The sequence below is a fragment of the Salminus brasiliensis genome, chromosome 10 (genome assembly GCF_030463535.1).
Source record: "Salminus brasiliensis chromosome 10, fSalBra1.hap2, whole genome shotgun sequence".
Classification (NCBI taxonomy): Eukaryota; Metazoa; Chordata; class Actinopteri; order Characiformes; family Bryconidae; genus Salminus; species Salminus brasiliensis.
In genome coordinates, this window is record NC_132887.1 from 21,711,847 (window position 1) to 21,730,662 (window position 18,816).

General features: G+C 39.2%; 1 protein-coding gene across 2 annotated transcripts in view; it reads right to left on the reverse strand.

Annotated features, from left to right (window-relative positions):
* The window catches only part of bahd1 (bromo adjacent homology domain containing 1), a 63,271-nt gene extending 46,991 nt beyond the window's left edge, over window positions 1–16,280 (reverse strand). Inside the window, exon 1 of one of the 2 annotated variants that reach the window (XM_072689692.1) lies at window positions 15,986–16,280. In XM_072689692.1, the coding sequence (XP_072545793.1) occupies window positions 15,986–16,079 (94 nt within the window). In that variant the 5' untranslated portion in view covers window positions 16,080–16,280. Of the gene's footprint in view, window positions 1–15,371; window positions 15,416–15,985 lie in introns of those variants that run through there. The other variant, XM_072689695.1, reaches the window with a different exon arrangement.
* Between the last annotated feature and the right edge of the window lie 2,536 nt (window positions 16,281–18,816).

Below are 18,816 nucleotides of genomic sequence, written 5' to 3' on the forward strand. Positions count from 1 at the left end.
CATTTTTTAATTTATTGTTTATTTACCTTTTTTTTTATCGTTTTGATTTTCATAAACAAGATACAACCCTGTAGGTTAGAAATGTACTCTGTCCCTAAAGAGCTTTCCCTCAGAAAAATAAAGGAATCAAATGTGCAATTGGGCCTCAAGTTGCTCGATAGATTTAAAGCCCTATATGGATAGGATTAGTTTTACATGGGGAGGTGGGGTAATGTAATTATTACCAGCTTTACAACAAGCCGTAAAAACAGCATTGGGTTATATTAATCATGTGCAAATTGACATATCCTGTGACTTTTCTTAAGAATGAAGACTCTAGAGTAGGCATTTAGTATTGTTGTGCATGGCAAAGTCAAATCCAGAAGACGAGCCCAAGGACCCCCCAGAGGCACAGCGCCTCTGCCAGCTATAAGCAAGTCATTGTGGAGCACAACTTATAGCCTACATATGTAATATGAACATTTAGCCGCTAATTTAAATGTAATTATTACTATTAGTGGGTTACGAGGTTGGTTAATGTCATGTTTTTTTGGAGGCGACGGCAGCGTGTAAATCAAATGGCCACTCCCCTCTCAGTCATTTATGCTGAGATTTCTTATCCTGTGCAAATCGGTCATCATTTATTTACATTCGTCCTGTAGTGAAACTATACTATTCCCCCTCACAATGTAAAACTAATCTCATTAAATAGGGCTCTAGACTAAGAGTGGCTCAGCAGACTCTTAAGACTAAGATCGCAAATTCGAATCTTAGATCATGCTGCTTTGCCATCAGCAGCCAGAGCCAGAGACAGCACAACTGGCCAGCAGGCCAGCACTGTGGCATCTGTGGCCTGATCAGAGCTGGGGCTTGGTGATGCTAAAATTGGTGGCAGTTTGAAAAAATAAATAAAAACGGTGGCTGTCTGAGTTTGTAACATTGCAAGTGATGGGGTCCTAGTGAGTGGGTGGGTTAACTGGCTTAGCTCAACCTGCGGAGATAATTGGGTAAAAATCTTTAAAGGAAAAAGTGGTGATGCTCTTATGGTAAAATATTTTTGTGCTATATATGGTTGTTCAATACCATGACAATGTGATATTCTCAAACCACAACACCCTAGACATAGGATACCTAAAACAATTCACTGTATATAACCATTTTTAAAGGTTCTTAAATAGAGCAGTCTACAATAGGGTTTCCACAAAGCTGAAGAACCCTTTAACCAAGCAAACAACAATTTAAGCATTCACATAGTTTTTTTAAGTTGTCATGGTTCTGCATAGAACCCTTGAAGAACTCTTTTTTAAGCATAGGCTATGGAATGGAAATACGCTGAAAGGATATGCTAGTACAGAACTTACAGGTACAGGACCTACTAGAAATGTTCTATAAAAGTGTGACCCTAACATTTCAATCTGACAAAACATCTATTAAATATCAATTATATGTAGAATGAAAGGTCTTTATCTCTGCTTTTCTGTTTTTTGTCTTCATGAACTGTCCTAGGTCGCACTCTGTCTTTATCCCAAATAAATCCTTGCCCCTCTCATCAGTTCCAGCTCTTTCAGCTGCATATTAATAATCAAGACACAATCTGGCTATTGTTGGGATCATGCAAAAACCTTAAAATCTTCAACATAGCAACTTAACAGGAGGCAAAAAAAAAAAACTCTTAACTATCAATGGAAGTTAATGTAATGTAAATTGTGTGACAGCTAAGTTTGGGTAGCAACATAATCCTTGCAACTGCATTATGTAACCATAATACAACAGTAACTGATTACTGTGAAAAAGAAGGGGTGTCAAACGTACAGTCCGATAAATGTATAATCTGGCTCACCAAATAAATTCAGAATCCATGCTCTCAGCACAGACTATTTCATAGAGCTCAGAGCTTATAAGAAGAAATCCACTCTCCCCAAACCACACTGACCTAAAGGACAAAACAGAGAGACAGTCAAAATCCTTGCCATGGCATTACGCACGACAGTAATCGATTACTGTGAAAATGTAGGGGTGTCAAACACACGGCCTGATAAACTTAGAATCGGGCATTTCTATTTTTCTTCATGAACTGTCCCAAATCCTTGTCCTTCTCATTAGTTCCAGCTCTTTCAGCTGCATATTAATAATCAAGACACATCACCAAACTAGACAGAAGACCTTGAAGACACTTTTGATGCCATATGCCATAGAATAAAGTGAACATGAAAAATAAATATGCTAGAATTTCCAAACGGTTGATCAGTTTTGGATAAAAATACTAAGCTGATGGGCAATTAGTCACACCATAGTGACTGTGTCTACGTATTTCTGAACTGAAGTGTTCGAGTACGAGCCAAAAAAAAAAAAAAAGGTGTTACTGTCAAAGAACATTGAATTTTTGGTACACAGACATCTAGGCAAGCCAATCCTCTGTGCTCAAAGAGCATCCAACAGTGAAAGCAGAGTAACGGATTACATCTTTTTAAAGACATTTCCACTGTAATTGCAAAACCAAACTTATTGCAGAAAATGGGCTTTATGCTCCAGTGACTACCTTTCTAAAAGACTCTCATATATAATCCCTGACAGTGCACAAAGCACAAAGTGATGGTTTCTCAGAAGTCAAACCATTGGTTTTTATTTGAACTTACGCTGGCCGCACTGAGGACTCACATAATAAACGCTCCGGTTCGGCCAATCCTAATATTTACAGGGAAAGCAATACTCTTGAGTACCCAAAATATTGGCAGCTCCTTATACTGCAGCCTCTGAAAGCAATATGCACAGAGAACGAAAGCTGTTCTAATCTTTGTTCAAGCTACTTGTTTCATTTCCTCCTGGCCTGAACTTCAAGGTTGCCATCTACCTAACGCCACAATTACTGTGGCTTCTTATTCAGTAAATCTGCTATCTGTATGAGGTCTTGGAGAGCAATATGTACCAACATTTCATCCGTTTCTTTTCCATTTCAGTTTCATCTATGCGGCGTTTAAGGGTGAGCGAGAGGATGCGTGTGGAAGGCAGAGCTGCACAATATGGGTATTGTTGGGATCATGCAAAAACCTTCAAATCTCCTACATAGCAACTTAACAAAACATACTTACCATCAATGGCAGTTAATGTAAAAAGATGCTATTAAGTCATTCTGGAGCTTTTCTATTGGACCATTCATCATAAAACTGCCAGACTGAAATGATCTAAAAAGAAAGGGAGATATAAGGTTTTTTTTCGGTACCCGATACAGCCTGATAAATGTACAATCTGGCCTGCCAAATAAATTCAGAATCCATGCTCTCAGCACAGATTCATTCATTGCTCTATAGAGCTTAGCCTCTTAAAAGAAGAAATCCGTTCTCCCTAAACCACACTGACCTATAGGACAAAACAGGGAGACGGTCAAACTCAAAAGCAGAGCCAATCAGAATCTCTATTTCAGGCGGGGACAGAACAACAGAGAGTCAAACCCAGGGGTAGAGCCAATCAGAATCTCTATTTCAGCTGGGGGCAGGAGAAAAAGAGAGTCAAAACCAGAGGCAGGGCCAATCAGAATCTCTATTTTTAGCTGAGGGCAGGACAACAGAGAGTCAAACCCAGAGGCAGGGCCAATCAGAATCTCTATTTTTAGCTGAGGGCAGGACAACAGAGAGTCAAACCCAGAGGCAGGGCCAATCAGAATCTCTATTTTTAGCTGAGGGCAGGACAACAGAGAGTCAAACCCAGAGGCAGGGCCAATCAGAATCTCTATTTCAGCTGGGGCAGGACAGAAGAGAGTCAAACTCAGAGGCAGAGTCAATCCGAATCTCTATTTCAGCCGGGGACAGGACAGAAGAGTCTTAAACTTCGAGGCAGAGCCAATCAGAATCTCTATTTCAGGCGGGGGGCAGGACAACAGAGAGTCAAACCCAAAAGCAGAGCCAATCAGAATCTTTATTTTTAGCTGGGGGTAGGACAACAGAGAGTCAAACCCAGAGGTAGAGCCAATCAGAATCTTCATTTCGGGGAGGGATGGGACTTCTCCCAAACAGTGAAAGCAGTGTGACTGATTTAGTGAGAGAACTGCTCCAGCTCATTACTCTGGTCATAAACGAATATGAACACACAGTGTGTGGAACTTACTAAATGTCCATCACAGCAATTTTGGTTCCATCAAGAAGCATTTTGGTAAAGAAGCCAAGAGTGTGAAGAACCTTTCACCTTGGTAAAAAACCTGGACTTCTTTAAATCTTGAAAATGTTCTTCACACTCTCACATCTCCTTTACAAAAAGGTTCTTCATGGTTCTTCTTTGGCATCACTCAAAGAACCCTTTACGTTTTAGAGTGCGTATTAGACAGGACATGTGTTTCAGGGGGACATGAGGTTAATTGGATTTTTATCCAGTGTCTTTTCTGCAATATGTTATCCTAAAGTAGCAGAAAGTAATCAGATTGCGTTACTTTAATATTAGTAATCTTTTGTATTATGTTACCATTACATTTCTGAACAGATGATCAATAATCTGTAATGGACCCAACCCTGGTGTCTGTGATCATATATAAATGCAATGTTGGGAAAACAAACTATTGGAGCTATTGGATACTGTAATGAGGATATGAGAAGTAATAAATTGCTAGAATTAATCTCTAATATTACAGATGTGCAGTAAATACAGAGATGTGTAGTTAAAAGACAAATCTAAGCCAACACCATAAACTACACCCCCCATTCATTACTGTGTGAAAAACTGAAATCACAGCTGCAAGAACATATTTGTGCACCGAAAGCCTCATAATTTCTGTTAATTACATTAATACAGATTATATATTTAGACATTCCAGAATTATTGGGTTAGTTATATTACCCCCATCCCTAACTATTGTTCAAGATTTTGAAGATTAAATATTCATATGTTTAAAAATGTTAAAAAATAAATAAATTAAAATAATGGCCTAATTCTTTTCATGAGCATATGGGTGACTTCACAAGTAAAGGCAAAAATGTCCTTAACTCTGAATAAACTCTTATTTTACATTAACTTCCATTCAAAGTCATTTAGAGCATTTCTATTGGTCCATTCATCCAGAATTATTTACACAGTGAACAGAGCAGCCACAGGGTTCAAACCATGCAAAACACTAAGAACGGTCAAAAACGGAGATACATAGTTTTCACTGGACAGCAGCGATATATAACATTTGTCTGCTACTAGTTTCAAATATCAGTTTCTATTCATCTGCTAAATTTAAGACATTCTGGAGAAAAATAAAAACACAACATAGTGAATATGCCAAATTTTACTTTCCCCCACCCAAATATATGAAACCAGCAAATAAACAGTTATTACGTATTAAAATGGGCAGATTTGTAGCGGGTGTGTATTTATTTTATTTCATTTAAATTAGGAGTAATCTGACCAGAGGTGCTCCAACGTTCCCAGAAAACTGTACAACCATGTTTGTTTTGCTCCGTTGTGACAGCAGCCATTACTGCTTGACACATTTTGCACACAACTGTGGGAGTGAGAATAATCACCACAAGCATTTTCACAGGCTAGTAGTTAAGGACAGAGTAGTGTTTGAGCAGTGTGTGTGTGTGTGTGTGTGTGTGTGTGTGTGTGTGTGTGTGTGTGTGTGTGTGTGTGTACGGACAATTTGCAATTTGCTCTGTAGCAGAGTTCAAAACCCCTTCACATGTCTGCTCTAACATATGTAATGTCATTTGGTCAGTTATGTCATGGCAGTCCCTGCAGTTTGTTGATTATTCAGATTACAATGTTGATGAAGAAAGGAAAAGATGAATTCTGAGGCCCTCTTGGAGGCATATTGGGACACCTGCTCATTCGGCGTTTCTTCCCAAATAAAGGATATTTCAAATAAATGGGGTAATTGTCTCTACTGTGCAGGGAAGGCTTTCTACTAGATTTTGAAGCATTGCTGAGAGGATGTGATTGCATTTAGCGATGTTAGTAAGTGTTAGTAAGGTCAGGATGTTGGATGACCACCACCCTAACTCATCTCAAAAGTACTGGCTGGAGTAACGGCACTCCAAAGAACACAGTTCCACAGGGGCTTTATAACCTTCTAGCTCTGCCTGGCATCAGGCATAGTGCCAACAGGTTCATGTTTATCTGCTCCAGAGAGTCCTATTCTATTGGCATTACTTCTCTACAGAAGCAGGGCAGGCTGTGTGTGTGTGTGTGTGTGTGTGTGTGTGTGTGTGTGTGTGTGTGCGCACATTTGCACATCTGCGTCAGCAATGGGTGTAACTCAAAGTAGCTGAATACGTTCATTAGAAGGAGCGTCCACAAATACAGTGAATTTTAAAGACATCCAGATTCCACAATCTACACAAGCTCAGTGCATTGGAGTTATTTTCATGCAGAATTCTATAACTCCCTTTATATATTGTCACCATCATACAAAAAGCATCCATTTTTCACATTTCGACATAGTGTGTTGTTCTTTACATTGCGTCCAACTTCCACAATGAGTGGGCCAATAGAAATGCTCCAAAATTACCTGGAAAATAAGAGAATTTGTGTTTTTATTTAAAAGCACGCTATGCCGCAAATTTCTGTCAGGTGTACCGTTTTTCTATTCATCGGGAAAAAAATCAAATGTTGACAGATTTCTTTTATTAATTTAGTTTTATGTTTAACAAGAAATAAAGAAGCAGGATGATGCTGTATTACTGTTTAAACTGAAATAAAAGAATTAACACATTTTGTAATTAATACAGGCGTGCTGACTGTCTCAAAATTCCACACATCCATATGGCAGGCATATATGTCTGCAATATCATCTGTAGTGTCTCTTATACTGATTAAATGCTCAAAAATATGTTCCGATATGGGGGAATGATGATGAATAGGGGAATTTTTGGTATTGAGCCACATCCGATTAGACTGACAAATGGACAAGCGCCAGGTTTAGCTTAACCAAACTGCAATGTGAAAGCAAAACTAACCAGATGAAATGTTTACAGTAGAACAGAAGCATTAACTTGGACTTTCAGGTGTGAAAATGGGAAAACAGGGGAAAATAAGATAGAGAGGTAGAGAATAATGGTCTAATGACTGGGGAAAACAATTGACCATTTTAATGGGACAACTGGAAAACTGAAGACTGTGTGTTTAGGGTTGAATCACACTGATGGATTTTCTCAGCTTGATGTTGATGATTTAGTCGCAGTGGTCCTCCACAGCAGATCTGGACAAGAAACTGACCTAAACACAAACTGTTGCCAAAGACCCCAGAACAACCTCAAACATTTTACATAAACACACACACACACACACACACACACACACACACACACACACACACACACACAAGTGTTTTAAAGACTGAGGGCAGATAGCTGGTCAGCAGGGCTTCCTATTATTATTCTGAAATGAGAAGATTAGTGACAATCTTCAGATAATATTTGCTATTATTATTATTAGGTTTTGATTTTTGGTTGTTTTTTCATTATCTATCACTCTAAGAACCCAATTGACAGAGATAACTGATCAATGACAGAGCCTCACTCTGTTGGAGGACATGAGAAAGGTGGAATTGTGTGTAGATGCTTATCTTAAGCCCACAGCTGAGGATTGTCCGATAGGAATACCCCTCAACTATTTTCATATAGGACATGATTGGATTGACTTCTTGCTCAATTTATTTTAACTTCATTAATTTCACTTCAATTATATCTTATCACAAATCCTGCTTTGTGGTATACCCCATAAGAGTGTGTTAAGAACCCTATAGGAGTGTGTTAAAAGCAGAACAGAAAGCTGGAGGTCTTTAGGCCTCTACATGACCCAGACAGTACACCCAGCACAGTTAAAAATAGGCTCAAAGAACTCATGCTAAATGCCTGTTTAGCAACTTCATGTCCACAGGTGACAGCAAAAAGTAGTCATCAAAATGTCATGGGTGACGCAGGAGTAGTACCCACTGGAGAACCGCTGAGGGAAACCCATTTTTAAACATGAAAAAAAGGGGACAAAGAAGCTTGTAGTAAACCACCAGCTTTATGGTGCAGTACAGTTTTGGTGCCTGTTGGAACTACAATTAAAACATGCGTTTACAGTTTTTCTTTCTTAGAATAAATACAAAGAAAAGCAATAGAAAAGGCAGTGATTTTATGAATGTTAATGTGTTTCTGTTTTTAGAGCTGTCCTCATGGCACACTAGTGAAGATGGAACTTGTTGTTTTTACAGTAGAGAGCTCACGACTCACTTTGCAAAACATCTAAAAGTAATATTTTCCTGGAAAGTCTCCCGCATATTGATAGCGGCTCCATGATGCTGATCATTATATATATATAAAAAAAGATTCCAGCAAATGAGCGTGACACAGCTACAAGACCTTAAAAGTTGTACAAATATAACAAAGTCTGGCTGGGATTTCTAAATTGAGTGAAATGTCCAGGATTTTGCATTTATTTCAATTTAGCTTCTACATTCGAAAAACGTAATCACAAATTTAAATATTGTAAAGGCAAATGTAAATAAACTCAATGTGTATGCAATGTGTATAAACTTTATGTAAATGAAAATGTAAATAAACAATGTAAATATTATAAATGCAAATGTAAATAAAATGTAAATAAAAGCAAAATTTTAAAAAGCCCATGTGTATAAACTCAATGTAAATAATGTAAATGCAAATATAAATAAGTCAAATGTAAAAAAAGCCAATGTGTATAAATGCAATGTAAATAATGTAAATGCAAATGTAAATAAACACAATCGGCACCAAAAGCTTCAAGAGTTAAAAACAATAATTATTTCAGTCACACCCACAGTTACGGCCTGTCAAGCGTTCCAGGAGGACTGAACAGTGTCCAGTCAAATAATTTTTATATACGGCTACCAATTTGTTTTGTTGTTGCTTTTTTTATATTTATTTTACTCGTGACACTTGCGAGTTGAAACATAAGGAGGTAATTGGTTCATATTGCCTATTAAGGTTATTTATTAGTCTTAATAAATTATTAAATGTGTTAATGTTCATCATCATAGCTGCATGGTTTTAGAGGTATTTACTCCTCCCACCCTCACACATACGACTGTGGTAGAGTGTACGACTTAGGCCTATTTGAAGCCCCCCTGCCACAATTTCCCGACCAGGGTAGACGCCTAGCGACCCAACTGTCCTCTTTTTTTAAAAACCAAAACATGGTCACCCTAATCTAGCCTAAGGATACATAGTGGTGTTGTTTTTTCTAAGCCAAACTTACAAGCCTTATTTAGGTGCCCAAAACTGGATATTTCGATTGTACTCCAGTGGAACCTAAAAAAATCTCCTTCTAACACACAGGCTCCTTTGAAAGGTTTAAGCCGTAGCCGTATCTAAAATAGCCATATTTTTCCTTCAAACATCTGCAAACTCACTCAGCGAAAGGAGAAGCCGAAGCACTGCAGTTTGGGAGGAAAGCCGTAATGTGGACAATGTAGAAACATACCTTCAAATGAGTGTTTGACATGGGCAGACACATTCCACCCACATGTTGTTTACCAGCCTGCTCCGGCACAAAAAAAAAAAATAGGCAGCATGAAACATGGACTAGTGTAAAAAGCAAACAGAGAGAAGAAGGCTGACTTATTCAGAATACATATCTGTCCGTATTGTGGAGTTTTAGAAAAATATATACACACCTAAACATTTTATCTTGGGAGCCAGATGTGCTGTTCTGCACATTTCTGTAATAGAGATGTACATGAATTTGAAGAAGAAACTGAGGCTATCCTCAGTTAAAAGTTTACTACATAAGCTGGTCATGTTCTAGACGACACTACTGTGACCATGACCAACTAAAAAACACACCAAACACACACACACACACACACACACACACACACACACACACACACACACACACACACACACACACACACACAAACACACAAACTGTAGGCCCAATTGGTTGCATAGACCTTAGATGTACCGAACATGCAGACAGCTGGATAGCTAGCTAGCTCAGTAAGATTCTCTTTAGCTCAGCAGGTTGCTCAGAGTTGAAGAGAGGCCGGAGGCATGTTAGCCTTGTGATTGGTCAGGGTTATGCCGTTGCTTTTCAAGCTGCCTGCAACAACATCGCAGGAGAGAGTGCGGCCAATTGTGCTCCCTCAGACTCCGGCTGCTGATGGCAAAGCGGCATGGCTCAGGATTCTTCAGCAGCTTGTTTAAAGGCCACACACTGACGTTTAGTCCCTTTTTACATAGAGATGTGTACCTGAATGTGAAACTGCTGCGTAAGCACTTTTTGTTTCTAAACTGCCATTTATTTCACTGCTCTGAAATGCTGAGACGCTTTAAATGTGCAGTTCCCCAACCAGTAAATGCTGTTCTTTCAAGCTTATTATGGCTTTTTTGGGATAAGATATAAAGAAAAGTACAGCCTTTAAAAATGGAACACTACAAATATGAGAATTTATTGCCATCTTTTATGGAACCAAAATGGTTCTTCAATGGAATCACTCAAAGCACCCTTTATAGCACCTTCATTTTTAGGAGTGTGGGCGGCGTTTAGACTCTGACCAGCAGTATCTTCTACAGTAAAGCCAAAATGCTGCAAAACATCCACCCAGAGCTCCATGTGCAGACAGGGGTGTACAAAATGAGAGAATAGGTACTGTCTCTGAAACGTACTCAATTAAGCATATACAAAAAGTACATACCATGAAAAAAGACTTAAAAGTAAAAATCAAAAAGTATATTTCACACTAAATGATTCAGGAAACTGAATCATTTTTTTCCCTTTATCATTACAGTAAGTTTAATTCACAGTAATAAGCTGATCACACTCCACATAACCCACATAACTTTTTTCAGACAGTCCTGGAAAAACAAGTTAGCAAAGTTAATTTAATGTAATAATTTAATTTTACAGCGATTAGAGTATCCTAATAAAAAAAAAGAAAAGAAAAATGACAAAAAAATGCTTGTGTTCTTTATGATTGGTGTCATGGCGTGCTAGGTCAGACACAGAGGGATGAACACTTGCAGAGATGGAATTAAAGCCAGTTGTTTAGGGCAGAAGGCAGAAGAAGCAGCAACTATGGGGTACAAATGTAAACACAACACAAACGTGACAAACATTGGGGGGGGAAAGGAATCAAAAGGGGGCACGAAAGAAATCCTGCTGGCAGAACCTGGGTTAAACACGGGTTAACTTAAGTTGCGACTGCCACTAAAACAACAAAAGGGGGAAGAGCTGGGAGACCAGCTACTAAGCGAAAACGGTAAGGCCGACCAAACCTGGAACTGCAGCGTGCTGCCATGAGCCAGGTCGCCAGTGAATCCTGACAGTGAGCGAGCCTCGCCTCGCAGAAAACTTCGATAGCAGGGTGACCTGCTCCGAAGCTGACCTCAACACACCTCTAGTCATACGGGGAACCCCTCGGGCGACCTCAAGGTTCCAAACGATAAATTTCTCGGCATTGAACCATGGTGTTGAGGCTCCTTAAGTACCCCCAGTCCCAGGTGAAACACATGAACCAAACAAAAGGACAATGAACAATCAGAACTGAATCATGAGTCGACACACGTGAAAAGAACCAAACACACATGAACACGACCATGACGAAACTAAGGCGGAAGTCCTTATTTGGGCCTGTGGGCGGCGGCTAGGGATCGCCCCAGGGGAGGGCGCGATGACAATTGGTAACAAATACTCTCAGTTAGGGCTGTGTATTGACAAGATTGTGGCAATATGATAAGTATGGCGATACAGGAGTTACTATTCTACAAATCTATTGTAATATATTCGATTTTTTTTTAATATATAATAACATACACCATCAAATGCATTAAAAAAGAAGAAGAGTTTAAAGAAGAGCAAAAAGACAAGCTGACCTTGTATTCAATTAGAACAGTGGGATCTGAAGGCAGTACAATACTGCTATCTAACACTGTCTGCCACCAATCTTTACATGTAAATATTCATTCAAACAATGACTGTTTATGAGAATGAATAGAGTATTGCACAGCTTAATAGCACAATACTTTGATAGATCTAGATTTCTGCCACCTCTTAATGCCTAAATTAAACTTAGGGCTACAGAGATACTGTACTTTGTCCTTTTTGAATAAAATTAAAACCTGAGTAAAGTCCAAATTGACCAAAATACCATTAATGTATACTAACAAAATGCAATTAGCTCAATCAAAACATTTTCAATATCAATACAAATCAATAAGCAGATTTTCTTCTTAGATTTTAGGATCCATGAAGATTTGTGATGAAGATTTCTGTCAAAATTCTAACATATTGGTAACTGACCCATTCTCTGACTGATTCTAAATAATAAAAAAAAGCCTTCCAACAAAGAAGTGTCCCGCGCTCAGCCTTAACTACATTTTACACTCACTGAGCACTTTATTAGAAAGATCTGTACACACACTCATTCCTGCAAATGATCTAATCAGCCAATCGTGTGGCAGCTGTGCAATGTAAAAACAAAAAAGCACGGAGATACGGGGCAGGGAGAAGGTAAACATGAAGAGTCCTTCTACCATTGTGGTGGCAAATGAGGTACGAGTGATGGTATGTAATTACAGTGTGTCATCAAACAACATCAGTAGAGCTGTAACACCACTGACTGTACGAGCACTGACCGGGTGACTAGACTCCAGCTTTTCTACAGTCACACTGTATGTAGGACATTACAAAAGCTGCATTCACATTCTATTTCCATTTCAACACCTCTTATATTTCCACTGTAAAACCACTGACATGCTCTTTAAAGGTGTCAGTATTGCAGCAACTGCTCAAAAATATGAACCAGTCTTTTTTTACCCAATAATCCATATAACAGTCTTTACTAGACCCAGAGACACACAGGTGAACCATATAGCACAGTCTTTACTAAGAGCGAGAGACAGACAGCTGAATCAAATGACAGTCTTTACTAAGAGTGAGAGACAGACAGCTGAATCAAATAACAGTCTTTACTAAGAGCGAGAGATAGACAGCTGAATCAAATAACAATCTTTACAAAGAGAGAGAGACGACTGAACCGTATAACAGTCTTTACTAAGAGAGAGAGACGACTGAACCGTATAACAGTCTTTACTAAGAGAGAGACAGACAGGTGAACCATATATCACAGTCTTTACTAAGAGCGAGAGACAGACAGGTGAACCATATAACAGCCTACACTAAGTCATGCAATAGTTTTTACAAACACAGAGAGACAGACAGGTGAACCACATCCCAGTCTTTACTAAGAGCGAGAGACAGACAGCTGGACCATATGGCACAGTCTTTACTAAGAGCGAGAGACAGACAGTTGGACCATATACCACAGTCTTTACTAAGAGTGAGAGACATGGTATTCAACGTAATGTAAAATGTAATGTAAAGTTAAGGTAAAGGTAATGTAAAGGCGTACCATATACCACAGTCTTTACTAAGAGCGAGAGAGAGACAGCTGAATCAAATAACAGTCTTTACTAAGAGCGAGAGACAGACAGCTGAATCAAATAACAGTCTTTACTAAGAGCGTAAGAGAGACAGCTGAATCAAATAACAGTCTTTACTAAGAGCGAGAGACAGACAGCTGAATCAAATGACAGTCTTTACTAAGAGCGTAAGAGAGAGACAGCTGAATCAAATGACAGTCTTTACTAAGAGCGTAAGAGAGAGACAGCTGAATCAAATGACAGTCTTTACTAAGAGCGAGAGAGAGACAGCTGAATCAAATAACAGTCTTTACTAAGAGCGAGAGAGAGACAGCTGAATCAAATGACAGTCTTTACTAAGAGCGAGAGAGAGACAGGTGAACCATATAACAATCTTTACTAAGAGCGAGAGATACACAGACGAACCATACAGCAGCCTTCACCAAGTCATGCAACAGTCTTTACAAACACTGAGACAGACAGCTGAACCATATAGCACAATCTATACTAAGAGTGAGAGATAGACAGCTGAACCATATAGCACAATCTATACTAAGAGTGAGAGACAGACAGCTGAACCATATAGCACAATCTATACTAAGAGTGAGAGACAGACAGCTGAACCATATAGCACAATCTATACTAAGAGTGAGAGACAGACAGCTGAACCATATAGCACAATCCATACCAAGAGTGAGAGACAGACAGTTGAACCATATAGCACAATCCATACCAAGAGTGAGAGACAGACAGTTGAACCATATAGCACAATCCATACCAAGAGTGAGAGACAGACAGCTGAACCATATAGCACAATCCATACCAAGAATGAGAGACAGACAGCTGAACCATATAGCACAATCCATACCAAGAATGAGAGACAGACAGCTGAACCATATAGCACAATCTATACCAAGAGTGAGAGACAGACAGCTGAACCATATAGCACAATCCATACCAAGAATGAGAGACAGACAGCTGAACCATATAGCACAATCTATACCAAGAGTGAGAGACAGACAGCTGAACCATATAGTACAATCCATACCAAGAATGAGAGACAGACAGCTGAACCATATAGCACAATCCATACCAAGAGTGAGAGACAGACAGCTGAACCATATAGCACAATCTATACTAAGAGTGAGAGACAGACAGCTGAACCATATAGCACAATCTATACTAAGAGTGAGAGACAGACAGCTGAACCATATAGCACAATCTATACTAAGAGTGAGACAGACAGCTGAACCATATAGCACAATCTATACCAAGAGTGAGAGACAGACAGCTGAACCATATAGCACAATCCATACCAAGAGTGAGAGACAGACAGCTGAACCATATAGCACAATCTATACCAAGAGTGAGAGACAGACAGCTGAACCATATAGCACAATCTATACCAAGAGTGAGAGACAGACAGCTAAACCATATAGCACAATCTATACTAAGAGTGCACAATCTATACCAAGAGTGAGATTCAGACAGTTGAACCATATAGCACAATCCATACCAAGAGTGAGAGACAGACATCTGAATCATATAGCACAATCCATACCAAGAGTGAGAGACAGACAGCTGAATCATATAGCACAATCCATACCAAGAATGAGAGACAGACAGCTAAACCATATAGCACAATCTATACTAAGAGTGCACAATCTATACCAAGAGTGAGAGACAGACAGCTGAACCATATAGCACAATCCATACCAAGAGTGAGAGACAGACAGCTGAACCATATAGCACAATCCATACCAAGAGTGAGAGACAGACAGCTAAACCATATAGCACAATCCATACCAAGAGTGAGAGACAGACAGCTGAACCATATAGCACAATCCATACCAAGAGTGAGAGACAGACAGCTGAACCTTATAGCACAATCCATACCAAGAGTGAGAGACAGACAGCTGAACCATATAGCACAATCTATACCAAGAGTGAGAGACAGACAGCTGAACCTTATAGCACAATCCATACCAAGAGTGAGAGACAGACAGCTAAACCATATAGCACAATCCATACCAAGAGTGAGACAGACAGCTGAACCAGGTCCCCCTCTTCCCTGAGAGTGAGACAGCTCTCATTCAGAGCAGCTATTGCTGACTCCGGGCGCAGCAGTGACAGTGAGCCTGACAGGCTGGTGAAGTTGGACTTCAGCTGGAGTTCCAGGTTTTTCCACACAGACACAAAGAGAGCGGCGTCGAGACCCGTGATGGTCAACAAGAGCCAACACCTCCATGTAGAGGCTTCCCCCGCCAGAGAAAGTTCTTCATTTCTGACAGGGCTTTATTTATTTATTTATTTATTTATTTATTTATTTACTGCTGTTATTTTCAGGGATCACGAAACTCCTCATCACGACACACAGCAGTGCTCTGGAGGCAAGCGGACTAGTTCAGCCAGTTTGAACAGAATCGCGCTGTCAAACCAGACCTCTCACCCTGCCTCAACAACAGACCCTGGACTCGACGTCTGTTCTTGGCAAAGAGGAGCCAGCAATTCCCCGAAAAACACAACTTCGCCACCGTCCAGTGCTCAAACTACAAAAGCCCAAAGACAGCCTAATAAACTGCAGAGGCGAGCTGTGCAGCTCGGTCGCCACTCTGAAGACACCCACACTTGTCATTCGCTCTTACCTTGCCTTGCCTTCCTGGGTAGGTGGTAGACGAGACTTTCCAGCTTCTGCGAGCGCGTGGAGCTCCGGCTGCTCAGCGCAGTGTTTCGGTTCATCCACAGTTTCCTCTCAATCCTCTTCGACGGCTGTTTTCCATTCACTACCGCCCGGATACGCAGTTAGCTCACCTCCACCGGTCCGCTCTCATACCTGCAGCCAGCAGACGGACACTTTCTCCGTGCTCGTTTTCATTTTTTATTTATATTTTTTTTTTACATAACAGCACCGTCCGCTCCCTCGGTGTTGACGCATCACATGTCAGGACAATATGGAGTTTCTTAAAGGGCCACGGTGGCTAAAAAAAGAGCATCGACGGCCAACAAAGTGTGTCTGTCAGGGACGTCTGTTTAATGTGTAATGTTTAATATGTCTGTTTTTCTCACTACAGGGGCTAATCCTGCGGTGAAGGGTTTTAAGCTTTAAGAGTCTCTGCGTGTTGAAGGCAGAGCTCTCGCCACGGTGGTGGAAACTAGTGGTGGTGATAGGAAGAGTCCGGACCGGCCAATGACTCTAAAAACTAGATTACAGAAAAAAAAAGATTATTAAATAAAATAGTTATAAATACACTGCCTGAAGCCTGAGACACGTTTTACAACTTTTACTTTACTTTACTTTCAGTTTACTTTAATTATTTTAATTAATTAATTAATTAATTTATTTATTTATTTATTATTTCTGAGGTTTAGGCATAAAGTATAGTAGATAGATAGATGTAAAAAAAAAAAAAAATTAAATTAAAAAAAAAAAAAAAAAAAAAAAAAAAATATATATATATATATATATATGCATTTGAAACCAACTGGAGATGAAAGACAGTGCAGTTATGAAGAATAAGGAATGAATAATGTGCCGGAGGAGTGGGTATGAGGCAGATGACAATACTGAATAAATATGTGCATATATTGATATTTATATAAGTGTCAGTAGTGTCCAGGAGTGCATGTGTACAGGATGTACAGTAAAGTGTAAATAGTGCAGATTAAACCTATGATTAGACATAAGAGACTCAGTTCTCCGGCCCCACTGGGAAGAGAGGATGACGGATGAGGACTTGAGTCTCTTACCAGTACCAGTCAAAAGTTCTCATTCAATGTTCTTATTTCTTTCATTTTCTTTTGTCCTACATTGTAAATTATTACTGAAGTCATCCAGACTATGAAGGAACACATAAGGACACATAAGTGTTCAACAAAGCAAAACACTCTGTGAAGCCTTTAGGTGGGCTATTATCTGGGGTGCTGTCAATTTGCGGTTTCTGAGGCTGGCAACTCTCTGATGAACCTATCCTGTGCAGCAGGGGTAACTCTTGGTCTTCCTTTCATGGGGTGGTCCTGATTAGAGACAGTTTCATTATGTTCGATGGTCTTTGCGACTGCACCTGAGGATGCTTTTATAGCTCTTGAAATTTTGTGTAATAGAAGTGACTGAGCAACAAATGATAGATGTTAATGGTCATTTTTCTTGACTTAGTTGAGTAGTTCTTGACATAATATGGATTAGAAGATTACTTAGATAGGGCTCTTCACTGTATACAAACTCTACCTCTTCACAACAGGACTGATGGTTTCAAACACATTAAGAGGGCAAGAAAATCAAGTAGTTAACTCTCGACAAGGCACAGCTGTTAACTGAAAGCCATTCCAGGCAACCACCCCATAAAGCTGACTGAGAAAATGCCAAGATATGCAAAGCTGTCATCTGAGCAAGAGGTGCCTGCTTTGAAGAATCTAAAATATAAAACATATTCTGGTTTTCTAAACCCATTTTTGTTTACTAAATAATTACTAAATATGTTTTTTTTGTCATAGCTTGGATGACTTTAATATTATTCTACAATGCAGACAATTTTAAAAATAAAAAGAAAACACTCAATTTAAGGTGTGTTCAAACTTTTGACTGGTACTGCATGTTCATGGTGGAGTGGAGCAGGGCATGCAAGGCATTGTATGGCAAAATAGTCCTCACCTTTTTTTTCTGTTTTTGTTTGTTTGTTTGTTTTTACCAATGTCAACATTACATCTTCATGAGCACAAATATATTTAAAAAATAGGAATAAGACAATTTGATGAAACAAAAGATGTTTATAGACTGTCCAAATTTGAACGTATATTAATGTGTCTATTATGTACATAGAGAGTATTAAGTACATAACATTTTCAAGTTATTTTGAAGTAAAAAAAAAAAAGATAACTTTGGTGGCCACATTAACTGCCATTCATATTTTGGTCAAATGTAAATAGCATACCAAGATCTTTTTATGGGCCAATCGCCAGGCTGGCCCAAAATGCATGTCCGTTATTGTTTTTTGTCAATCAAAAGAGTTTCAATGCAGAATTTGTACAATCCAGAATTTACAGGTCTATCAACAACACCAAGCCACCCTGGGCAAATTCTGCCTGCCTCAATGCCTCTGATACTGCCACCACCATGCTTAACAGTTGGGATGAGGTTCTTATGTAAAGATGCAGCATTTCGCTTTTCATTTACACCAAAAAGCTTTATTTTGGATCATTCTCTTCCACCATCCTCTTCTCTTTGCTGTTCTTCCATGCACAACCAGTCTTGTTCAGTGTTTGCTGGATGGTGACATAAAAAAATGCTTCTCCTATGCTATTTTCACATGCTTTTTCTGACAAGATATTTAATTTTGTATGATGTTGTTGTGTGTTATTGTGAAATAAAAGTAAGACTATAAAGTCACAATTGCAGAGCTTGGAGTCGGAGACGGACATAAAGGCAAGTCATTTATTAAACATAAAAAACAAGGTAAAGCAAAACAAGAACCACAGAAAC